The sequence below is a fragment of the Dromiciops gliroides genome, chromosome 4 (assembly GCF_019393635.1).
Source record: "Dromiciops gliroides isolate mDroGli1 chromosome 4, mDroGli1.pri, whole genome shotgun sequence".
Classification (NCBI taxonomy): Eukaryota; Metazoa; Chordata; class Mammalia; order Microbiotheria; family Microbiotheriidae; genus Dromiciops; species Dromiciops gliroides.
In genome coordinates, this window is record NC_057864.1 from 236186808 (window position 1) to 236211739 (window position 24932).

The 24932-nt window shown below is 36.6% G+C and overlaps 1 protein-coding gene across 2 annotated transcripts in view; it reads right to left on the bottom strand.

Moving 5' to 3' along the window:
- Positions 1–1037: 1037 nt before the first annotated feature.
- The window catches only part of CFAP52 (cilia and flagella associated protein 52), a 57491-nt gene continuing 33596 nt past the window's right edge, over positions 1038–24932 (bottom strand). The window contains exons 8-14 of one of the 2 annotated variants that reach the window (XM_044000001.1): positions 24456–24626; positions 14334–14482; positions 9117–9262; positions 5429–5580; positions 3719–3821; positions 2541–2652; positions 1038–1675 (exon numbers count right to left, since the gene is read on the bottom strand). In XM_044000001.1, coding sequence (XP_043855936.1) covers positions 1500–1675; positions 2541–2652; positions 3719–3821; positions 5429–5580; positions 9117–9262; positions 14334–14482; positions 24456–24626 — 1009 coding nt within the window. In that variant the 3' untranslated portion in view covers positions 1038–1499. Of the gene's footprint in view, positions 1676–2540; positions 2653–3718; positions 3822–5411; positions 5581–9116; positions 9263–14333; positions 14483–24455; positions 24627–24932 lie in introns of those variants that run through there. The other variant, XM_044000002.1, reaches the window with a different exon arrangement.

Genomic DNA, 24932 nt, shown 5'->3' on the forward strand with positions numbered 1-24932 from the left:
CAAGTTCAAATCCTACCTCAGATATAAAATAAGCAAACTGCATGACCCTAGGCAACTCTCTTAACCTTACTCAGCCTCAGTTCTTTCATCTGTAAAATGGAAATAATAATAGCAACTACTTTAGATAGTTGTTGTGAGGATTAAATGAGAGAACATATACAAAGCACTGTGTAAACCTTAAAGTATATTTCAATACAAGCTATCATGCATTTAAGGTGCCTTATCATAGGTAAGGTCAATATCAGTAGTAGAGCTACATAGCCTAACACCAGAAAATCTGATTCCCTATCTCTCTCTTTTCATTTAGCTATTTGATGGATCGAAATAATATAAGACTCATCGAAATGTCACATGTTTCTACTTTGCTTGAAGACATCTATAGTAGCATCTACAATAATCAGATATTGATAAGCCGGGCTATGGCTAAATCTCACTTTCCACCAGAAAGAACAAGCAAGGAATGTTTTGATTTGTACATCATTGGTACAATCACTATGATTATGACTCACCCTTGTTGTCTTTTTGAGGTTCATTCTTCCATGAAATTTAGGGATGGACACAATCAGTGGAGCCCACAAAACATATGTAATGGGTGGTTTGATATTTGTTCTCTTAGAGTTTGGGCTTACAGAGTGAGTGCAACCACAGTACCCGGATCCTGGCCTGTCTGTGACCTATTTTTTTTTTTTGGGGGGGGGGCGACTTGTGATTTCACTGGTGTAGGAAACTCTTAGTGAGGAAACTTTCTCTAACAAGGTAAATTGACAACTGTTCTGCAAGGTATAGCCTTACAGAGTTGCCCGAGGTACTTTAAGGTTAAGTGACTGATCTAGGGTTACACAGCTAGTATGTGTCAGAGATGAGGGTTAAACTCGGGTCTGATTCTGAGGCTGGCCTCCTTTCCAGAACAACACATTACCTCTCCCATCTGAGACATGAAGCGAACACACTTTCGCCCCCCCCCCCCCCAATTAACTAGCACACAGAAACTTGGTAAGCCAGTAGGGTTTAACTCTGAAATTTCTAGCCTTTGTTTTTGTTATTTGACAGTGGCAAGCTTTAATTAAGAATCAAGATTTTTAAAGATCAACAGCACTGCTAATTGAAGAACAAACCATGAGGATAATTACTAGGAAAGGTATTAGGTATTGCAACACTTTAGGTGATAGAGGAATTATGAAGGAAACAAATCAATGAGATTTTTATTTGTAATAAAAATATAATATGAATAAAATACCCAAGTTCAAATCAGTTTCATTGAAAAAGTCTTCTTTTTCCCTGAAGCTCATTTAAAAATACAAATATCTGAAGCAGCCCATACTACAAAATTTAAAAGGAAATAAGGAAAAATAGACATATAATCAAATGTTATTTCTACCACAGAGCAAACATACAAATGAGAGAAACAAGCACAAATTTTTGCTTCAAATGTTTGCTCAAACAACCTCAGTGGTGAACAGGAGCATGAACAATGTCCTTCAAGAGGTTCCAATACCAATTCAAGAGGAAAAGGGGAATTTCCATCTCAAAATGGCTCCATCGGCGCTTACGCTAACAATGTACTGATTTTGGGGGCTTATCTTCATGCGGATAATGTTGCCACTATGTCCCACTCCAACGTGGGTTACTTCACCATCATTATAACTCCACACTTTGACTAAATGGTCATCCCCACCTGAAAGAAAGTAACATATACACATGAAACTGAGGGTCTGCAGAGGACTGATTTTCTGTTGATGGGGACTTTAAATATAAAATGAAGTGAGAAATGAGATGTTTTTATTTTTTTTAAAAACCAGCATATTAGGATTAACTGAAAGGTAAGAGAACATTTCTGACACTTCAAATACTCTGAAGTTTATCAATGTTCTGAAAAAATGGAGTGTGAAACGAAATATGCTCATATCCCTGATAGGAACTTTTTTTTTTGGCAGTCAATGACTTTTTTTTGGAAAGTTGATTTTTAAAAACAATTTATTTAATGACAAAGTTTTCAATACATTTGTACCATGATAGATTACATCAGGAAAATTTATATTTCAATAGGAAATAAAAAAGGAAGGAGTTCCATTCCCTCAAAGGATTTAGAACTAGAAGCGTCCTTTTGGTTTTCTAGTCCCTTCTCATTTACATATGAGAAAACTGAGACTCAGAAAAGTAAATTGACTTACTCAAGGTCACAAAGCTAATAAATGGTAGAACAGAGATTAAAACTCAAGTTCTCTAACTCCAAATCTTTCCACTTTACCACACTGCATGTGATTATGGGCCAACTTTTCATCTCTTTTATCCTATGAAATCTAAGTCTTACTTCATTTTCATCTTGACACTAGTCTTGTTTTCCTGAGTTATCTTTTTAGTATCTCTTTCCCATGAGATATCTGACAGCTGAATTCTCATTTTTCATGAAAGCTTCAGGGCCCCAAACTGAATTTAATTTAGCTTTTCTTGGAGCTACAAAAATCCTTCCTCTCCAGGATAACGTGCTAATATATTTAAATAAGGACAATTTTGCTTCCTTTTCTTATTGCAGTACTAACCTGTGACAAAATGCACTCCTTCTGATGAAATATCCATTCCATTGATTGAACCAGACAGGGAGCCTTCCAGCTCTCTAATTACTGTCCCATCAAACACTTCCCAGTAACCAATCTGAAAATCAGGATAGAAGTGTTTAATAAGAATTTGTGGCAATGAAAGAATATGTAGTTATATGTATATGAATCTTATAGAATATATACTAACAAAAGGAAGTACTTATTACTCCTCAAAAAGTGGTAAAGAGTAAAAAAATAAAAGAGATTAAGGAAAAATTATAAAGAAACTACTTTTATTATCATTTTTTCATACTTCAATATTATAAAAAGCCATGCCTTCATCTATGTGATTTCACTATCACTTTATCCCTTAAGTAGGAAATTTCATTAATTGATGTAATTTTTTAAAAAACAAAAAATAGAAACAACTTCACTGGCCAACTGTGTAATTTTGAGTGAGCTGACCAATACTCAAAGCCTTTGAGCTCTGCCTAGGCTTCAAGAACTTGAGTTCTTGAACTTGAGGTCATTTTCATATCACAATGAAGTCATTAAAATAGGATGTTGGAGGATCTCTTTGTTTAAAAGCCTTTGAAAGGTGCATGTACATTAACAAAAATTGGAAGAGCATTTGGAGTAAAGTTAAGAGTTAAATAAAAAACACTTATGTATTTAAATTTATCCTGAAAATTCTATTTTTATTTAATTTTGATTTATTTGAAGCTCTCTTGCTGCAACATGGAGAGAACAAAGAAAACTGTAAAAATTAGAGGGTAGCAATTTAGGAATCATACGTTTTTAACAAATGGCTATTAATTGGCAAAGGTGCTTCTAATGTCCAGGGAGAACTAATGTAAAACTAAGGTTTTACAAAGTTTAAAATAGTAGCTCCATTAGATCTTTATACAATTAATTCTCCTGATAAATTTTTTTGTGGACAGTGACCAATTATCTCCAGTAAAGAATTAGAGAAGTCCCAATTAATAAATTTGTCTGTTTGTTTTTCAGTAATAATGAACTGGGGCAGTTTATGAAGCCACACATATCTAGTCCTTCTCACTTTAAATTTATTCACGAAACAATAGCAATAATAATTGGTTTAGCCATAGTCTGGTTATGTCTTTCTGGGATAAATCTTAGCTCTCTAAAGTATCTTGTCTCTTGCTGGTATGGCTACTTACTTTTCTGTCTGTCCCACTGGTGATAATCTGAAACTCTTCTGGATGGTAACAAACACATTGAAATAAAGTGTTGGCTAGAATCATCTGGTTCCTCTTCAGACGCCTGAAAAATAGCTAGCTGTAAAAAGCACTGGAATTTACTTGCTCTTCCCCAGCTAATTGTCTGTGCCAGACATTTCAGGATTATTTCATCTATCCCAAGAAACTCCCAAGATCATAGATTTCAAGATAGAAGGGACTTTCAAGATCAGCTAGTTCAACCCCTCCTTTTACAGATAAAGAAAGGTAACCCCCCCATCCCCAAAGCCAAAGAGGTTCAGCAAGTTGCCCAAGGCCACACAGTTAATAAGTCTAAAGGTAGGATTCAAACCCAGGCCTTTTGACTACAAATCCAGTGCTTTTTCCACTATATTGTATCATTTGGATTTTATCCTAAACATAGTTTAGGCTTCTTTGTTCAATGTCTTTGCATCCATCTTATTATACACAACAGAGACTGTTAAAAGATGCTTTGCTTTTTTCAGCTCCACAGGCAAAGCAAAGAAATACCTTGCCTTCAAATAGAGACAGTTAGGAGATGCAGACTAAAGAGCTAGCTGTCTTCTTCCTACTAAGTCTTCATTATTCTCAGATCAACCATTTGGAAAATGAGTTTTGAGATCCACCCTGAGCTTCAACCCTCCGGATTTCCTAGATAACTTGCCAATAAATCCCTCCTGAATAGCAGATACTTGCAGTTGAAAAAAAACCAACTACTTTTTTCAGTTTCTTTTAAATACTAAGGTTTTCACATGAAGTACCTGAGCCAATGAAGAAAAAAAAAGTACTTTGAGGAGGGGGATGAGGTTATGTTGATGTCTGTCTGCTTATGCATTTTTATTCATTCTGATGACCAAAATGCAAAACTTTATGTTCTCCCTCACCCTCAACCTTTCCTGTCCTGGAGAAAATTATTTAAGGCAGGGGGTGACTCAACATTAAGTAAGGAAGAGTTTGAGTAGCTCAACACACACATTGAGTAAAGAGTTAGGGGTAGGCTTATCAGCTGGAAAAAATTTTGGGAATGATCTAACCTTATGTCCCCCCTCTTAATATGAGGAAACTGAAGCCCAGAGAAGAGAACTGACTTGCCAAAAGTAGTGAAAGTATCAAATAGTCTTTCCTTTGAGTAAAAGCATTGTGCTTCTAAGAGTGAGTGAATAATCTAAGAATATATTAAATCATTATCAATTCAATAACACAACAGTTCAGATTAATTGATAAAATGCTTTTCCATCTAACATCTAGCAAAGTGAGGCACTGAAGATCACAGAACAGGAGAACCACAGAGAAGTGGGTCCAAAATATGACATTACCAAGAATGGAGTATACATATTAGCTGACTTGAGGAAAGTGGGTAGGAAAAGAAATATTAAAAGAGGAATGAAAAGGAGAACATTTATAGATCATTTCTCAGTGGAATGATTTCCATAGATTGAGAGCTGGAGGGGAATCTTAAAATTTAGACTGTCCAAGCCCCCTCATTTTATAGCCAAGGAAACTAAGGCTAGAGGGGTTCTGTGGCTTGCCTAAGGTCACTTCATTTGATTTCAATCATCTTCCAATTTGGATTCAAGCCTAGAACCATGCACTCTCCTGTACCGTAACGTTACATTTTGGAGGCACTTGATCAATGCCACTCCATCATCCTCACCATCACAGTGTACGTACACAAGGTCCCAAATAATGCAAGTCCCATCTGTGCTGGCTGTGACACACTCTTCATTATTCTTCTTTACCTTAATACAGGATACTGATGATTTGTGTTCCTTTAGGGCTTCCTCCAGTTTCTGGGATTGAGGGCCTATCTGCCACACCCTCACCTCAAGGCAAAACAAAACAACAGTGAAAAAACATACACCCAAACTCAGTGTATGCAACTAAACTAGATCAATGAATCACAAGTCCTGTCCCTCCCCACCAAAGAGAGACTTCATTTCTGAGTTGCAAATCTCTTACTCAAAATTGGTAGAGGAGGTTACTCAGCTGAGATGCTCAAATATATAAAGTTACAAGCTTCTATGGAAGGAAAAAAGAAAAGAAGGAAGGAAGGATTGATTCAGCATCTTCTATGCACTGGAGGTCAGGCATTGTGTTAAGTGCTTTACATTTGATCCTCATAACAACCCTGGAAGGTAGGTGCTATTATTATCCCCGTTTTACACTTGAGGAAACTGAGGCAAGAAGTTAAGTAACTTGCCTAACTCAAGTTTTAAGGCTAAATTTGAACTTAGGTTTTCTTGACTTCTAGGACCAGCTATCTTTCTATCTACTATGCTACCTAGTCCAGAAACTGTTGTAGGTCATCTAGTTCATATTTCTAATCTAAGAACAGATCTATGATTAATCCTGCTGATGATACCTTAGCTCTAGGGAGGGAAATGTTAATATTGATAAGCTAAGTGACATTTTTCCATTTCTCTTAAGCAGTAAACTTTTAGGACTTTTAGAATACAGTTATCCAAACTCCCACTTCTTTCCATTGTCCTTAAATTGATGAAAAAATGCATCTAATCTAAGTTTCTTGACTATTCTACCATATTTCCAATTGCCCATAGCAATTATTTTTCTTTTTTCCCAACAAAATGAATTAAGGTCTTCTATTTCTCTTAAGCAGTAATTTACAATCTCATTTTGCTGAATCTATTGTGTAAATAGACAAAGCATTGTCTATTTTGTGAGATGCCCTGAGGCACAATTTATGTAGTCATTTCAAGACCTGTCCATCAGTCTTTAAAAAAAAAATTGAGCTGATCACAATCTATCTTACTACCTTTAAAATGAATGATTCATTTTCTTTCCCTTTCAGGAATAATAGGAGTCTCTCCTTCTACTCCTGCAGACCAACAATTGTTCTGCAACTGAATCTTGGAGAGTTGCTTGGGGAAGCTGAAAGCTTGGGGATCTGCCCAAGGTCATACAGCCACTATGGAAGAGGGGGAAAGGGGAGGGAGAGGGAGAGGAGCAAGACTTGAACTCAGGTCTTCCTGACTTAAGTCCAACTCTCTATTCACCACACCATGATGCCTTTATGGCGACACAAACAAAAAACAAGATGGCAAAACCATTAGGGAGGTATCACAAAAGTAGGAAAAGTTTTAGGTCTGAAGTTAGAAGACAGGTATTGAATCTTGGTTCTACTACTCTGTGACTCTGACACTTTACTTCTAGTTTCCCTATATTTAAAATGGGGATCAGAATAAATAACCACCAAGGTTTCTTCAAAGTATACTATGAGTCATCCTGATAATGTATCTTTCCACTGGATCCAGATGGCTCTGGAGGAGAAAGTGAGGCTGGTGACTTTGCACAGCCCTCCCTCACTGAAATCCAATTCATTGCAAATCATGACATCTGTCATGTTCCTCTTTGAGAATGAAGGATAAAAAACAATTAGCTGAAGAAGAGAGTATTTTACTACCCAGAAATCCTTCTATTCCAGTCTTACTGCTTCTATGAGGGGTTTCATCTTGTTTAGCAAGAATTTCCAACTGCTCTCTTTTCTGAGTTATCTCACCAGGAGGACTCTACAGTTTTAGGCCACTCACATAAGGCAGTAGCTACATTGTCATCTTTCCTAATATCTTCCACAGTCAATTATACTTCCTCGAAGGCTCCACTGCAGTGTGCCAAGTCTTTTCAGTGGAATACTTATCACAGACCATAGACATCTCAAAAATCAATAAACCTCAGTGAGGGCTAATACCTATCCTTATGCCTCAGTTCTCTAATAGCTATGTAGCCATGGTGGCCATTCACCTCCTTCCCTTCCCTGGTCCACCCCCAAGCAACCATATGATGTTCCCTAAACTCATGCTAGACTTGGTGTTTGCAGGGCAAGCACCGTGATTCACAAACTACTAGTGTAGGTAGGCTAGGGATGCCCTACAGCCTGCAAAATAAATAATCCCAGATGAATCTCCCAAATATAACCCATGATCTGATTTCTGACACCACAGGCACAGGTACAATCTTGATAGCCATCTCTATGACACATGCTCCCATAGGATAATAGGCATTCAAGATCTGGAAGGGATCTCAGAGAATACCTAGTTTGATCTCTTCATTTTATAGATGAGCAAACTGAGGCTCAGGGAAGAAGTTAAGTGACTTGTCCAAGGTCACACTATTAATAAGCAAAGGGCCATGAGGTTTCCCTGTGTGTACTCACAGGCATTAGACATAGAATAAATTTTATTTAGGGCAGTAAGAAAAACACTTCTAACACACTAGTATCTGCACTTTTGATGGACTAGCCTATCCCAATGAGCCTTGTTTTTCTCCTCAGAGCCAAAAATCAGGACATATATGACAAATGATACTCTTTTTGTAATACCTCATGAAAAATTTTTCTTTTCTTGAAATCAGGACTGCCACAGGAAATTCAAAATGTCTAAGTAGAGGATCAAAGCTTGAAAAAGCTTTGCTGGAACAAGGTTAAATGACTTCTTTATAGTTACACACCCAGTAAGTGTTAAGAGCCTGGATTTTCAAGTCAGGTCTACTGACCCAAAGAATGGCATTCATTTTATAATATCCAAACAAATTATTGGTTTTTTATGACTTTTCAAAAGATCTTCTTTGCTGTTTGTTAATGGGTGTTGAAATTTAGCTGTTTTAATAGATGTCTTTTTTAAATGTCAAATGAAATTTGCAAAAATCTGTAGGGGGCTTAGGCAAAGAACCATTATCCTGAATCTTAGACAAAGAATATTGTTTAGAGCTAGGTCCCTTTGGGTCCCTATGGGGCTCCTGCTAGCAGAGCACCTAAATTTCAGAGGCAGCTTTTAGAAAGGAAACAAAAAATCCCATAAGGTTGAAATTACAAAAATGGTGTGGAGGCACCAATTTTATAACCTATTTTTCCCCCATTCTTACTCTTCTCATCTCTTGCTCTTATATATAAATTTATTCAGAATCCTGACTGTAAGAAGAATGATATTTCTACACTTGACATAGCTCAAAATCTTATAGTGTCTTTGTTTGGTTCTATATAAATTACAATCCATTAAAACAAACTGAAGTGAAAGAAAAGAATTAAATCCCAAATGGATGGTTTTATATGGGATTGCTCACATTACTGGGTTTTTTTTGGTGAGGCAATTGGGGTTAAGTGACTTGCCCAGGGTCACACAGCTAGTAAGTGTCAAGTGTCTGAGGTCAGATTTGAACTCAGGTACTCCTGACTCCAGGACCAGTGCTCTATCCACTGCGCCACCTAGCTGCCCCACATTAATATTTTAAAGTGAAGTTTATGTACAGCCTTTCTCTTCAAAAATGATTTTCATTTTGCCTATGATTGTGACACTTAATAGTTTTTCCAAATTAAATACCAACTACATTGCTTCAAATACTACACCTGCCCTTCACCACCTCCACTGATGATTCTTTTGCAATCACTTGTAGAAGCAATGGCTGTCACTCCAATGCTGTGAGCATTGTTTATGACATACATCAGTCGACCTGTCTCTGGAGTGAATGCACGGATTTTACCATCATTCCAAGCTGGGGGAACAAAGAAATGAAATGCAAACAAGGTTAATAAATTCATCTCAACCCAAGATGTAGAATCATATAAAGCATAGATAAGAGACAGTATGGAAGATGATATAGGGAGAGAGGTAGTGAAGAGAGCCTAAGACTGAGGACTGTTTATTGTCAGAAATCATACTCCCCTCTCCTCCACCTCACACATATTAATCCCCTAAAATTTTCCTAGATTGTTTAGATTCTCAGGGTCTGGATTAGGAAGTATGTGTGTTACTGTGCAGGAGGAGGAAGGGTAATCTATGTTGGACTTGGTACCATATAACCTGTACCAAAATCCCCTTCTGAGGTCATCACACATCTTGCCTCCTGTTGTGGGGGATGTCTAAACCTCATTTACCCCTCAGCACTCAAGCACTAGATTTGGCATTTAAGAAGTTTTTGGCAACTTTTGAGAGACCAGTTTCAATGTGGTCATGGAACAAAGCCAGATTTTAAGAGCTTGAAAAGAAAGGATAACAAGTAAATGTAGGTAACAGAAAGTCACATGCCAAAATATCAACATACTCTTCATACATGTTTGGAAAGAGAGGACGTGTGTGTATTTATTTATATGAAAGGATTTTTTGGTTGTTGTTGTGTGTGTGTGTTTTTTTTCTTTTGAGACTGTATTTCCCTATCTTGACTGGGTTAGAAATTCCATGGCCACTAATGGCCCAATCCCAATGATGACTGGTTAGAAAGCTTTGAAACTGCAAACTTCTTTTACTTGAGACCAATTTCAGCCTATTTAAGATATTAGCAAAATACTGTGGACAGAAATTTGGATTTGATCATTCTACACCCTGACCATTCATGCCTCTAGTACAGGATATTACAAGAAATAGGAAGCAAGTACTGACAGAGAACACCAAATCCCCCAATTTGAGAGTTGATTCAGAAAAGCTATACTTTGATGACTTTCCAGTGCCTGCAGATGTATCCCTAGATATAGGGAGTTTTAAAAATAGACTTAATTTTGACCTAGGAATTGAAGACAAAGAACAAGATTAACTCAATCTTGGAGAGATCTTGACAATTAGAGCCAATGTGGCAAACTCATTCATACAAATCATATGGTTGCCTATGAGGCAAACACAGAAACCACAGAATGTCATAACATCCTTGACATTTTTCTATTACTGCTTACATTGTTCCCTCTTTAAAACTACAAACATGCACAGCTATAGAATTAGAATAGAGCAATAGGACTCTAATCCCTTGATAAAACAAATAAAATCTCTGTGCCTAGTGGTGGCATTCCTGGATAAGGAGTGTTCACAGATGCTAGCAGCAAGTTCTGTGTCTCAGATCCTTAGAAGCAAAGAAGAGCAGGGATCGTATTTTCAAAATCTAGCCCATTCTGAAGCATGCAATGGAACAACCAGCACAGGAAACCCAAATTAAAAGGAGGTCTACACTTCTATAACTAAACCAGCAGAGCTTTCTAGTTGCTGAGACAGAAGTCTACTGGAATGCCAAATAAGAATAAACCCATACATGTGTTGTTTAAATTCAAATCCAGGTCAGGAACTGGTAGAACTCAGACAAAGAAGGGAGTGATCAGACTTTGTATTGGAGCAGACCACTTTGTCTGCACTGAAAATTTGCAGGTCCCCATCCTCGGCAGTCCCTAAAATCCTGGAATAATACAATATTCAATAACCACAACAAAGCACCAATAGGACACAAACTTAGCCCAAATATTCCCTCCCAAAGAGTGCAGAGACCAGCCCTAACATAAAATCTGAAGTCAGGAAGTAAGCTGGAAGAGCAAATAAAAAAAATCCTACTCTTAAAAGCATCTTGGCAACAGAAATGCTCAAGACAAAAACCCAAAAGAACAGAATGGATTCAAAACATCTATAAGAAAAGGTTCCACAAAAAGAAAGGAAAAAAAGAAAAGTTTCCAGGAAAAATTCTTGGGCCCAAGTTCAACTAGATTTTTTTTTGGAAAAGATGAAGCAAGAGGCATTTTTTAAATGTTGTTATAAATGAAATGAGAGAGCTAGAGGGAAATTTTTGGAAAATAAAATAGTTACCGAAGAATGAATTGGAAATAGAATTAGCACTAGAGCTTTTAAAACCTTACCCAAGCAACAAATTCCCTGAAAACTTGAATGGACCAAATACAAGCTAATGACTACAAGAGACAATAAGACATATTAAAACAAAGTTAAAAGACTTTTAAAATGGACAAAAATGTAAACTCTTATAGCAAAAACAACCAACTTGGATAACAGTTTGAGAAAATATTTAAAAATCACTAGATTACCTAAACACCATGAGGAAAACTAGAGCCTAAATATAGTATTTCAAGAAATCAAAAGATAATTGCTTAGATCTCTTAGAACCAGAGGGCAAGGTGAAAAATAGGAAAAATCCTATGGGTAACTCTCAAAAAAACACAAAAATGAAAATTCCTGGAAACATCATAGCCAGAACCCAGAGATTTCAGTTCAAAGAAAAATATTGCTAGCACTTAGAAAGAAAGAATTCAAGTACCAAGGAGCCACAGTCAAGATCACACAAGCTTTAGCAGCACCACTATAAAGGGGCAGAGAGCTTGGAATACAATATTCCAGAAATCAAAAGATAGAGGTTTTCAGCCAAGAATAATATACCCAGAAAATCCAAGTATAATCCTATGGAAGAGTATATAGGAATGTATCTTTGATGAAATAGAAGACTTCCAAGGATTCTTGATAAAAAAAATCTGAGTTCCATAGAAACTTTGAAATAAAGAGAAATATAAAAAGGTAAACATGAGTGAAAAATCATAAGGAACTAATCAAGGAGAAACTGTTTACATTCTAATATGAAGAAATGATGCATGTGTCCCATTGAAACCCTTTATTATCAACCAAAGTCAAGTAGGCAGTCTAATAAGACAGGTTCTGGGAGAAATTTTCTTATGTTATGATGATCATAAAAGAAGAATGGAAAGGGAAAAATTAGACAATAGGGAGGAAAAGGGAGAAGAATGGGTGGAAAAGTTATTTCACATAATTGGGGTAGAAGACTATACAAACAAGGAGAAAGGGGTAGGGGGAGCAAATTACACTCAAATCTCACTATCATCTAAACTAGTCAAAGGAGGGAAGAATATAAAAACACACCCACAGTTGGTACAGAAATAACAAGGAAACAGTCAGGAAAGGGGAAAAGGGGAAAAGGAATGAGTGGAACAAAAGGGAAAGCAGATTAAGGAAGGGATTAGGCCTAAGTAATGTAAACTCTTCATTGAGAAGAGGGATTTAAAAGAAAGAATAAGGACTCATGATTAGGCTTTGGATGAAAGAGAAGGGAGAACAAGGGATCAGAAGTAGATTGCACCAAAACTAGAATACTGATGTTGACCACACTCATTCTTTTTCAATACCTTTTTCTATATAAGAAGGGGTGGGAAATAAATAGAAGGAAAGATATGAGGAGAATATGGAGGAAAATACACAATTAATGATCATAACTGTGAATACAAATTGTTGTTATCATTTTTGTTTGTCCTTAATTCTTGAAGAGGACCATGACATCAGGGTGATGTCATGACTTGCAGTGAATTGGATTTCAGTGAGGGAGGGCTGTGCAGGGTCACCAACCTCACTCTTTCCTCCAGAGCCATCTGGGTCCAGTGGCAAGGTACATATCAGGATGACTGGAGATGACCCCAGATGTATAAGGCAATTGGGGTTAAGTGACTTGCCCAGGGTCACACAGCTAGTGAGTGTCTGAGGTGAGATTTTAATTCAGGTCCTCCCAATTTCAGGACCAGTGCTCTATCCACTGTGCCATTTAGCTGCCCCATAATACAAATAGTATGAACTTAAATATAAAATGAAAGAGGATGGCAGAATTGATTAGAAATCAGAATTCAACAATCTGGTGCTTACAAGAAACACACTTGAAACATAAGATTCACACAGTGTTAAAATAAGGGACTGGAGCAAAATCTATTAGACTTCAGCTGAAGTAAAGACTTAAGAACTCTGATCAGTCCAATAACTAACCATGATTCCAGAAGGCTAATGATGAAGCATCTTCTGATAGAGAAGTGATGGACTTAGGCTTCAGAATGAGCTACACATTTTTTTTAATAGTCAGTTTGAGAATTTGTTTTTCTTGACATAATGTGTTTAAAAGTTTTTGTTTTTTTTATTTTCAGTGGATGGGAGGTAGGAGCAAGAGAAAAGTAATACTTATTAATTAACAAAAAGTAAAATAAAATAGTTACATTTTAAAAAATAAAGTTCTTGAGCAGGGGCACAATATGGAATTCATGAGTCTTTTGCCTTAAGGAAGAATATTTTTACATTTCTGTGAAGGGTGGATTGAAGAATGGAGAGACTGGAGGCTGGAAACACAATTAGAATATTTTTTGCTGGGCAATGGGGGTTAAGTGACTTTCCCAGAGTCACACAGCTAGTAAGTGTCAAGTGTCTGAGGTCGGATTTGAACTCAGGTCCTCCTGAATCCAGGGCCGGTGCTTTATCCACTGCACCACCTATCTGCCCCACAATTAGAATATTATTGCAGTATTGCAGGTAAATGGTAACAAGTGCCTAAACTAGGGTGCTGGCAGTGTGAGGGAAGAAAGAGGATAAAAATGTGAGGTATGCTTTGGAGATAGTATTCACAGTATTGGACAACTGATTAGATATGTGTCATGAGGCAATGGGAAGTTAAGCTGAGGTTCAACCCTGGGTAAAAGGGAACAGAAATAATGACATTTGTAGGAAGGGTTGGTATGGAAGGAGGTAAGGTGTTGAGATCAGTTTCGGATGTGGAGTTTGAGGTGCAAACAGGAGACTTGGTAAAGCTATCCAGTCATTTGAAATAAAAATGCCCACAGTTACCTTATGTTCGAAATTATTTCCTACAAGAGTTAGACTTTAAGGGAGCTTTAAACAAGCAAGAATAATAGGTGAAGGGCTGTTCTAGATCAACTATGTTGTAGGAGCCAAAATGAAATAAAAATGCAATAATCAAACCTATATTGTGGATCTGAATTTATTTCTTATACTTCTTATTCTTATGCTTACAAGAACACTACCTGAAATGATGCTTTTGCCATCCCTCATGAAGTCAATAGCATAGCAGGTCATATTGGGCACAGTGATCCGTAACAGCTCCCGGTTAGAAGAGGTGTGCCACACTCGGATATCTTCCATGGAACAAGTAGCAAACAAGTCAGCAGTGCCACTGAAAAAGCAAAATTAGCACAAAATATAATGTACACATGTTCTTAAATTCAGTTTTTCAGTTGAACATTAATTTTTGAAGTGCTTTTCATCAAAAAAGGATGAGAAAGCCGCTTTTCAGATGGCATTTCTGATCATTGTTGTTGTTTTTTTAAATGAAATACCGCTTATTCTCTCTTTTTTCTCTGTTTTTTAAAATCTTTTTTATTTTTTGGTGAGGCAATTGGGGTTAAGTGACTTGCCCAGGGTCACACAGCTAGTAAGTGTTAAGTGTCTGGGGCCGGATTTGAACTCAAGTCCTCCTGACTCCAGGGCTGGTGCTCTATCCAATGCGCCACCTAGCTGCCCCATGCCTCTTATTCTCAAAAGATTTTGTGTTCTTGTAATTTTCTGCTATAAAATTTGTAGAAATATTGTATCTCACAAGTTTACTCTGGACAACAGGACAACAGGCATTCCCTTAGTATAAGAATGAGAATTGAAAGTTAGAAAGAAAATGTTCAGAAACACAGAATGTATGAGAATCATTAAGGAAAAAAAAACAAGCGGATGAACTAGTTTATTTTCCAGACTGTGATATGTGGATAACTTAAATAGATTATCCATAAGCATATATCTTAGCCAAATACCACTAACAGACAATGTGTTGGCCCCCAAAATTAATAGGCAGGGAGCAAGTTGCATTGCATTTGGGAATTTGCTCTTTTGATGATCCTAACATTCTCCCTGAAACAAGGTTCCATCTTTTTAATACCAATAATCTTCCAAAGAGATGTTATATGACTCCAGTCTCTTAAAATTGAAGATAATCATCACACGAGGAACAATGGCTATGTGATGGACATGAACAGCTACTGCAATGAATTTAGAAATAAGTGATATAAAGAATATCATGAAAGAAATGTATGATTGAAAAAGAAGATAAATTGGTTGGTTGGTCATGTGGTGAAGGTAAAGGATAACTGAAGGATGTCCATATACTCCACTGGTATCTTCATGCTATCAAGAGAAAGAAAGGAAGATTCTGAGTTTGTTGGATGGTTCCCTTATGGCAAACTCATGGAAGGACCTGAGAAATTGTGGTCCAGGATGAGCCAGCATGGATGATATGTGATCTGCATTGTTGGATGGAATATCCTCCTTGATGAAATCACAGACATACTGGGACATTGGAGTAAAGAAACAAATAAAATATCTTTCAATGTTGAGGAAATGAATGAAATCTTTGACAAATTAACGTTAAAGAAAAATTCTTCTGTAAATCAAACAATTTTGTTAAAATTCCATTGATGATAGGGGAAAGAAGGAATAAGCATTTAAGTGCCTAATTTGTGCTAATCAATTTACAAACATTATCTCATTTGCTCCTCACAACAGCCCTGTGAGGTAGGCACTATTATTTTCTCTATTTTACACTTGAAGAAATTAAGGCAAACAGAGATTATTTGATTTGCCCAGCGTCGCACAGCTTGTAAGTGTCTGAAGATTTAAATTCTGTTCTTCCTTACTCTAGGCCCAGCATTCTATCCACTGTACTACTTTTAACCTCCCTACACCAACAAAGTGTTCTCTTATAGTTGTATTTTATTTCTGAGCAGCTCTCTGCTCTCCTTCCTATACTAAGGGAATGCCCTTCAAAAGACAACTAAAGAAAAATCAAAAAGAAGGAAAATGGCTAAAAAAAAGCCCAACCCCACATATAATGAAAGAGAAAAAGCAGAATTATTCAGCTAACTCCAAATTTGCTTCTATCTTTGCTATCAAGGAGAAAGATCTTCAGATGTGAAAAGGTAAAACAATTAAGGTTGAAAGGGATTTTAAAGCCCAGATAAGTGAAGTGGTAGTAGAAGAGCATCTAGTTGATTTAAATGAACTTAAATTTCCAGGCTTAGAATAACCAAATTCCAGGATACCAAAAAACCCAAACCAAACAACAAAAAAATATACACACCAAAAGATAACTCCTGAGCCATTATCAATCTGAGGAAACATGCAGAAAAAAGAGACATCATAAATTTAGAGATTAGGGTTCTTGGTTTAAATAATAGGAAAAAAGGTTCCTCAAACAAACTGCAGATTGCTGATTATGACTTAATCCCATCATTTCAGCAAAATTCTAAGTTATATCATGAAACACCCTTTGAGCACTGAGAAAAGGAAGTGATGATTGCAATAAGCCTACATGGATTTGTTAAGAGTAAGTCATGCAGGGCAGCTAGGTGGTGCAGTGGATAGCGCACTGGCCCTGGATTCAGGAGGACCTGAGTTCAAATTCGGCCTCAGACACTTAACACTAGCTGTGTGACCCTGGGCAAGTCACTTAACCCCAATTGCCTCACCAAATTTTTTTTTTTTTTTTTAGTGAGGCAGTTGGGGTTAAGTGACTTGCCCAGGGTCACACAGCTAGTAAGTATTAAGTGTCTGAGGCCGGATTTGAACTCAGGTACCCTGAATCCAGGGCCGGTGCTCTATCCACTGCGCCACCTAGCTGCCCCAAAAAATTTTTTTTTAAAAAGAGTAAGTCATGCTAATATTATAAGATGATTAACTTCAAAAGAATTAGATACTCTGATTAATACAATGATCCAAGACAATTCCAAAGGACCCCATAATGAAAAATGCTATTCACCTCCAGGGAGAGAACTGATGAATTCTGAATGAAGATTGAAGGATACCTTAAAAACTTTTTAAATTGTTCTTGCTTTTAATCATTACTATTATTATTAGGCTTGCAGCATAGTTAATGTGAAAATGTTTTGCATGACTTAACATGTATAATAGTCATCACATTGCTAGCTTCTCAATGAATGGGGGAGAGGTGGGAAGGAGGGAAAATTTGGAACTCAAAATATTTTTAAATTAAAAATGTTAAAAATAAATACAGATAGCTTATTACAATTTCAGGGCGGAGAAAAATAAATACAATGGGGCAGCTAGGTGGCTCAGTGGTTAAAGCACTGGCTCTGGATTCAGGAGGATCTGAGTTCAAATCTGGTCTCAGACACTTCACACTTACTAGCGGTGTGACCCTGGGATTTTAACAAGTTATATAACTGCTTCCCTTGATGTCTTTGTGAACAGATGGCAAAATGTAGTTTGAATAATAAGAGAGTTTGCTGGATTCATAGCTACTTAAAACAACTATACCCCCAAAATATTGATTAATATATGATTATCAATTTGGAAGGATATCTCAAGGGGCATGGCAAAGGTCAGGCGGTCCCATCCTGTGTCCTATTCAGTTTTTGGTTTTTTTATTAGGGTCTTGGGGCAGCTAGGTGATTCAGTGATTAGCTGCCTGGGGCTAGACTTTAGTTAAAATTCAATCTTAGACACAAGTCATATTACCCTGGGCGAGTCACTTAACCCTGTTTACCTCAGTTTCCTTTTATGACAGGATGTCAGAAAAATGACTTAATTGTATTTCATGTGAAAAGTCTTTGATGTTTTATCAGACTGTAATATCAACATGTTACTAAAAAAATTTCTTGTAGTCTTGGACAGCATGAATAGAATAAGAAAGGTAACATTCCCACTGTCATTCATTCTAATCTACCCATAACTGGGATATTGTGATTGGGTTCTAGGCAACATATTTTCTTTCTTTCTTTCTTTCTTTCTTTCTTTCTTTCTTTCTTTCTTTCTTTCTTTCTTTCTTTCTTTCTTCCTTCCTTCCTTTCTTTCTTTTCTTAGGCAACATATTTTAGAAAAAAGCCTGACAAACATATCTAGGAGAGGGCAACCAGTATGGGGGAGGCGGTCTTAGCATTATGTTATAAGGAGTTAGAAAGACCCGAGTTCAAATCCAGTCAGTATCTGAGTTGTGTGACCTTGGGCAAGTAATTTATTCCATTTTCCTCACTTTTCTCCACTATAAAATGGAGATAATAACAGCACCTACCTCACAGGGTTATGAGATACTATTTGTAAAGCACTTATCACAGTGCTTGGCACATAGTAGATGCTATATAAATGCTTATTCCTTTATATTCCTCTTCCCCCTCCATGAAAAATGATTGAGGAAATTAGAGATATTTTGTCTGGTAAATATCTAGAGGAAGAGGGAAGACATGAGAGCTTTCCTCAAATATATAGTGAACAGCTCCCACATCAATCCCTTTGGCCACTCACATGGCCACTGTCCTAACTCAGTCCCTTATTGCTTCTTAAAACAAAAATTCTTTTTGTTTGGCATTTAAAGCCCATCACATTTGTTTCTGTTTTTGTCTTTTTTTTTTTAGCCCTTCACATTTGTGCATCCAACTTTCTCTGTGGGCTGATCTCATACAAACACTCTACATTCCCCTTGTATACAACATTCCATTGCTTATCTTGGTACCTTCGTACATATTGTTCCCCATACCTGGAAGGCTTTCCTCTCCTCAGTTCCAACATTTGGCATTCCTAGCTTCCTTTAAGTCTCAGTTCAAGTGACACTTCAATAAAAGGCCTTTCCTGATTCCCCAACCTGTTAGGGTCCTCACTCCTCATCCAAATTACTTTTTAGTCAGTCTATCAGTCATCAAAGATTTATTAAGTATTTATTATGTGCCAAGCACCATGCTTAGTGCTGAAGACACAAAGAAAGTAACAAACTGCTCTACAAGATTTGACCTTTTTTGTATTAGATTTTTTTTTTAGTTTTATCTTGCATGCACATAACTATGTTTGACAAATGTCCAAGTTATGCATTTATCAATCCTAATCTGGGAGAAGAATTGATAGAAACACACTTCTCTCAGAAGGGACATGGAGGACTATGGAGAGTTCAGAATGTTGTGGTCTTGTTTTAGTAATTTTTTCTTTATTACAAAGTTGGGGTCAATGTTGAGGGCAAAGTATAAAACAACAACAACAATAGCTGGCATTTATGTAGCACTTTAAGGTTTGTAAAATACTTTATATGTGTATATATATATGTATGTATATATGTGTGTATGTGTATATGCATATGTATGTATATGTGTGCATATGTGTGTATGTGTATATACCTATGTGTGTGTATGACTATATTCACAACAACCCTGGGAGATAGGTGAAATTATTGACCCCATTTTACAGATGAAGGAACTAAGGTAGACAGAAGTCAATTGCATTGTTTCATTTGTGTCCAACTCTTCGTGCCCCCATGTGAGTGGTTTGCCTTTTGCTTTTCCAGCTCATTTTTACAGATGAGGAACTTAGGCAAACAGGATTAAGTGACTTGTCCTGGGTCACACAGATAGTAAGTATCTGAGGCCAGAATTTAACTCAGAAAGATGAGTCTAGCCCTATCCACTGCACCATCTAGCTGCCTTTACACAGCTACTAAGTGTCTGAGACTAGATGTGAACTCAGGTCTTCTTGATTCCAGGACCAGTGTTCTATACATTGTGCCGCCTAGCTTCCTTTAATATTAGGAGATAACCATGGTATAAAAAAAAGCATCAGTACAACCTAACAAAAATAATTGAACTATCTTTATAGCTGCAATGCAAAAAGATCACTGGGGAGTTGCGAGATTTACTTCCTCTAATTTTGGTGAACAATGCAGCTATGAACTTAAATAATGGGAGATGCACCAAGTTTGAGTCATGGTATACTGGTGAGCTCATTTTCTGGTGGAAAGTGTCTTTTCTCAGAATTTACTTATATTACTGCGCCACCTAGCTGCCCCTAAAAAAAGCTCCAAATTAAAATTTATATTATATAATCATAAAATATGAAATTTTATCAAGTCCTTAAGCATAAAGTTGAAAACTTTGTAAAATAATCATGAGTATTTTATATGGCATATTCTATAAGAATTAAAAGAAGTAATGCAGCAAGACCTCATATGCAAGATTTTACATTACATTTTTATATTTTATAAATTTCATTGAATATGCTAACAATTGCCAAGAAATGGACATTTATTTATGGTTTTAAAAAAAAATTAGCCACCTCTAACTGATTGTTAAAAATGAATAGCTAGTTACAATATAAAATATTTACTTTTCTACTGGCTAACAAGAGCTTTATTGGGGTAGATGTACTTAAAGTTCAACACCATATTTTGCTTCATTTTTAACAATGTTTATATGAAAGAATCTCTTTAGATGTGCCTGCCTTCTTTTCTACCACTGGCCCACAGGCTATGCTCTCACAAAAATTCTATTGACCAGTGCTGTCAAATAGTTCTTTAACAATCCATCAGATAGAATAGTAATATAATTGGAGGTTAAGTTTAAATCAGAAAATAGCCTTAATACTGCAGCGAAGGCAATATCAGGTTTATTTCTGTAGAATGTCTGTGATGGTCAATGATAATTTCAAAGTAGATTGTAATTTGATTGCCCAGGCTCGGTTTATCAAACAGTCTGACATCTGCATTGCAGGAACATAAAGTTCATAACATCTGGATCACTTGATTACCATAGCTGATAAGATAAAAGTACAGGGTAACACAGGGCAAGAAGGGAGCTAATTTAGTTCAGTGTACAGAATACAAATGAGAGTATGCATATGCATTTGATCATACATCGGGAACTGGTTTGTGCTTGAAAGTTGAACCGTTGTAGCAATTTGGAAACAATTTGATGACAAGCTAAGAAAATGCAAAAACAGGTTACATTTAATCAGAAGTGGTCAGAGTTTTGTGAAATCACTTCATGAACACCAAAATCACTGTGAGCATGACCATGACAGTTTTGAATTCCTGTAGCAACAAGCCTATAATGCACCAAACACACATACTTGTTGTCAAAGATGAAAAATATATTTATGACATAAATGGGCAATTATTCAATGCTTAAGGTACCACTAAAGAATTTTAGCCTAAACCTTTTGAACTATCATCATGAACTCTTAAGGGATTCACAAACCGCTAAATGGGAACCACTACACCATAGTTTATTAAGGTGAGGGGGTTGCCATATGATCAGATGTACACATTAGGGAAATCATTTTGGCAGCTGAGTGGCAGATGGTTTGGAGTGGGGAGACACTTGTGCTAAACAGACCAATTAAAAGGCTATTGCAGGGGCAACTAGGTGGCGCAGTGGATAGAGTACTGGCCCTGGAGTCAGGAGTACCTGAGTTCAAATCCGACCTCAGACACTTAACACTTACCCTGGGCAAGTCACTTAACCCCAATTGCCTTACTAAAAAAAAAAAAAAAAAAAGACTATCGCAATGTCAGGTAAGAGTAAGGAGGGCCTGAACTAGGGTGAGTAGAGACTCATATGTGAGAGACTCATAAGATTTTTCAATAGATTGGATATGTGGGGTGAGAGTCATAGAGAATGACACTGAGATGGAGCCTGCGTGAATAAGGAAAGTAATGGTGTCCTCAAGAGTAATAAGGATATTGTAAAGAGGTTAGTGAGTGGGGAGTAAGATAATGAATTCTCTTTCAGACATTGAGTTTGAGATGCCTATGGGACATCCAGAGTTTGAGATGTCTAAAAGGTAGTTGATGATGAAAGACTTGCTCAAGAAAGAAACTAGAGCTTGCTGGAAAGGTAGATCTTGTAATCTGCATAAAAAAGATAATAGAATTAATTCATCTGCATGCATAATGTTTTCCCCAAGTGGAATATAAGCTTGTTGCAGACAGGAACTATTTCAATTTTGTCACTGTATCTCCCGTACTTTGCACAGTGCATAGCACACAATAGGCAAGACACTTAAATGCTTGTAGAATTAAACTGAAGGGTTATCATGTGTAATTGGGATTTGACCTGTTCTATATTGTTCCAGGAAGAAAGATTAATATTATAAATTAGTGTTAAGTTGAAGAGAAGCAGGTTTTGGCTTCATGTGATTATCTTTCTGTATAGAACGTGTGTCTCACAAAGGAATAAGCAGTTAGGTCACTAGAATTATTCAGTTATAGGTTGGATGACTAGCTGTTAGGGAATCAAAGATGTAAGAATGGTTTGTAAGGTCGGCAAGATGATCTGAGAGGTTCCTTTTAATGCTCAGATTCTGTGAATCTCTATTTGTGACATGGGAACACAGAACCTTCATGGAATTCTAATCCCCTTATCTTATTCTGTGCTTTTGTATTCCAATTAAATTGCTGGAATTGTTCTGAAATGACCAAAGAAATATGGACCTGTCACAGAATTAAAGACAATGTCCAGGTAGAATGTTTCCTTTAACAGGACAATGTCTTCATCAATCTAAATGGTTAAAACCCAACGCATAATTGTTATAAGATCCTGATTTGGGGAATAGGGACATTTTCATGCTGTTCTTGAGGTGAATATAGGCACTAGAAATATTAGAACTATGGAATTTTCAAATTTGAAGGGACATTTGTAGTCAATAAGTACTTAAAACATACATGTAATTCAGGAATCCTTTTTCCAACCTCATCTCTGCAAACATAGCAACACACTGCTTTAGCCTTAGGTACTTTTATATAGTATTTTGAAATCTTTGAACTTTCTGACATGCTTTATTAAACTACACAATGGTAATCTCACCATGTATTGATCTGTTTTAAAGAGTTTATCTTCAAACAGCCTTGCATATTTCAACACTTATTAGCACATTATAGATGCTCAATATTTAACCAGCAATGAAAACTCAAACTTTGTAATACACCCCATTCGGACTCACTTGCCTTGATGATACTCTCTATTCTTTTTTTTTTTTTTTTTTTTTTTTTTTTTTTTGCGGGGCAATGGGAGTTAAGTGACTTGCCCAGGATCACACAGCTAGTAACTGTCAAGTGTCTGAGGTCGGATTTGAACTCAGGTACTCCTGAATCCAGGGCTGGTGCTTTATCCACTGGGCCACCTAGCTGCCCCCCTCTCTATTCTTTTTCATGTTTTTATTCCCTGAAAGATTATGGAAGAGACATAATCCCTGCTGCACATTATCACTCTGAATTTTTAACATATCCATGACCCTCACAAATGCAGAATAGCAAGGGTGCTGATTATGTTTAAATGGAGTAACTTTTAATAACAATGTTTTATCCAGTGTTTTAGGTATTTTTTTAGATATTTTAGGTGCAGCAAAAGAACAATGGCTAGAAATTTTATCATCTATTTACTTAATAAAAACAAAGTACAAAGTCTTCTTGTGGAAGCAATTTAAAGAAATAGTCAAGGAAATGTCAACAATAATATTAACTAAGGAATGGTGGTAGCAATACATTTTAATAGCCCAAATTCATAGGCAGAGAAAAGCAATGGAAGATAGGAGATGTATGAAGGATCCTGAAGGTAAATGAATAATAATTGGGGTCATTCTGGGTAGTCAGTGATTCATATCACATGAAATTATTGCTCCACTGAGATTATAGCTGCCTTAAAATACCTTTGTCTGAAAAAAAAATTGAAAAAGGAAGTATAAACTCATGCTTAAGTAGGTAAGGCCTTGCTTTGGTATGCTCTGATTGAATGAACATTCTTCTTGGTGAATTCTACTCTATTTGAAATTTATTAAGATTATAGCTTCTATTTCTATAGGGCCCTATGATTTATAAAATACTTTATATACATTATCTCATTTAATTCTATCAATAATCCTGTTATACAGGTATTACAACTGAAATAATTCTCATTTAACAAATGAGGAAACTGAGGTTCAGAGGTCAAATGACCTACTAAAAGTCACATAGCCAGTAAATGGAACATCCAGGACTCAAACCCACTCAGTTCTCACGCTGAATCCATCAGTCTTTCCACTGCAATATGCTTTAAGGTGCTATGTATGACTCCGTGACACACAGTATAAAGACTGATGGATTTGGAGTCATGGTCACAAAGGACCCCTAAAATCCCTTAGGAATTGGCTTTGCTATAGTACCTACTGCAGAAGATAGATTCTATACCTGCTTCACCCCCATAACTTTCCACTCCACACATACCAAAATTTGGGGGGGGGGAATTAATTTAGGGATTTTTTCAGGGGAATAAAATAATATCCAAATGGTAAATGTTTTCACCTTATAATTGAATTTAGAGGTTTAAAAAAAAAAGTTTCACCCTTCTACTTACTATGGGAAAACAATATCCTGGACAGCACCACTGTGACAGGTAGCAATGAGTTCTTCTTTAAAATCAGTGTAACTGAGGCAATAAATATGGGCTGCTTCTGTTCCAGCAAAGAACTGGTGCCCTTGACCTCGAAGTGCGATGGAGGTAATTCCGCCTTGTAACTGAATTTTCCTTAAAAAACAAACAAAACAAAGAAAAAAAAACACCAAGTAATGGGTTGTATAGATGAGATCTAATTCAACAAGTACAGTACTTCTGGCAGGGAAGGAGAACACAAAAATGTGTTACAGTTCTTACATGATTATTATTATTTTCCCATGGCTGAGTTAAGTTCTCCCCACCTACTCTCACTACTCAGGAATAACTTCAGATTTGCATTTCTCTAAACTGTGTTGACTAAGAAGTACTTTCCAATTACCCCATGATAAACCTTGCATATTCATAAAGAACATAAACAACTCTTCCCTGTCAGTTTTA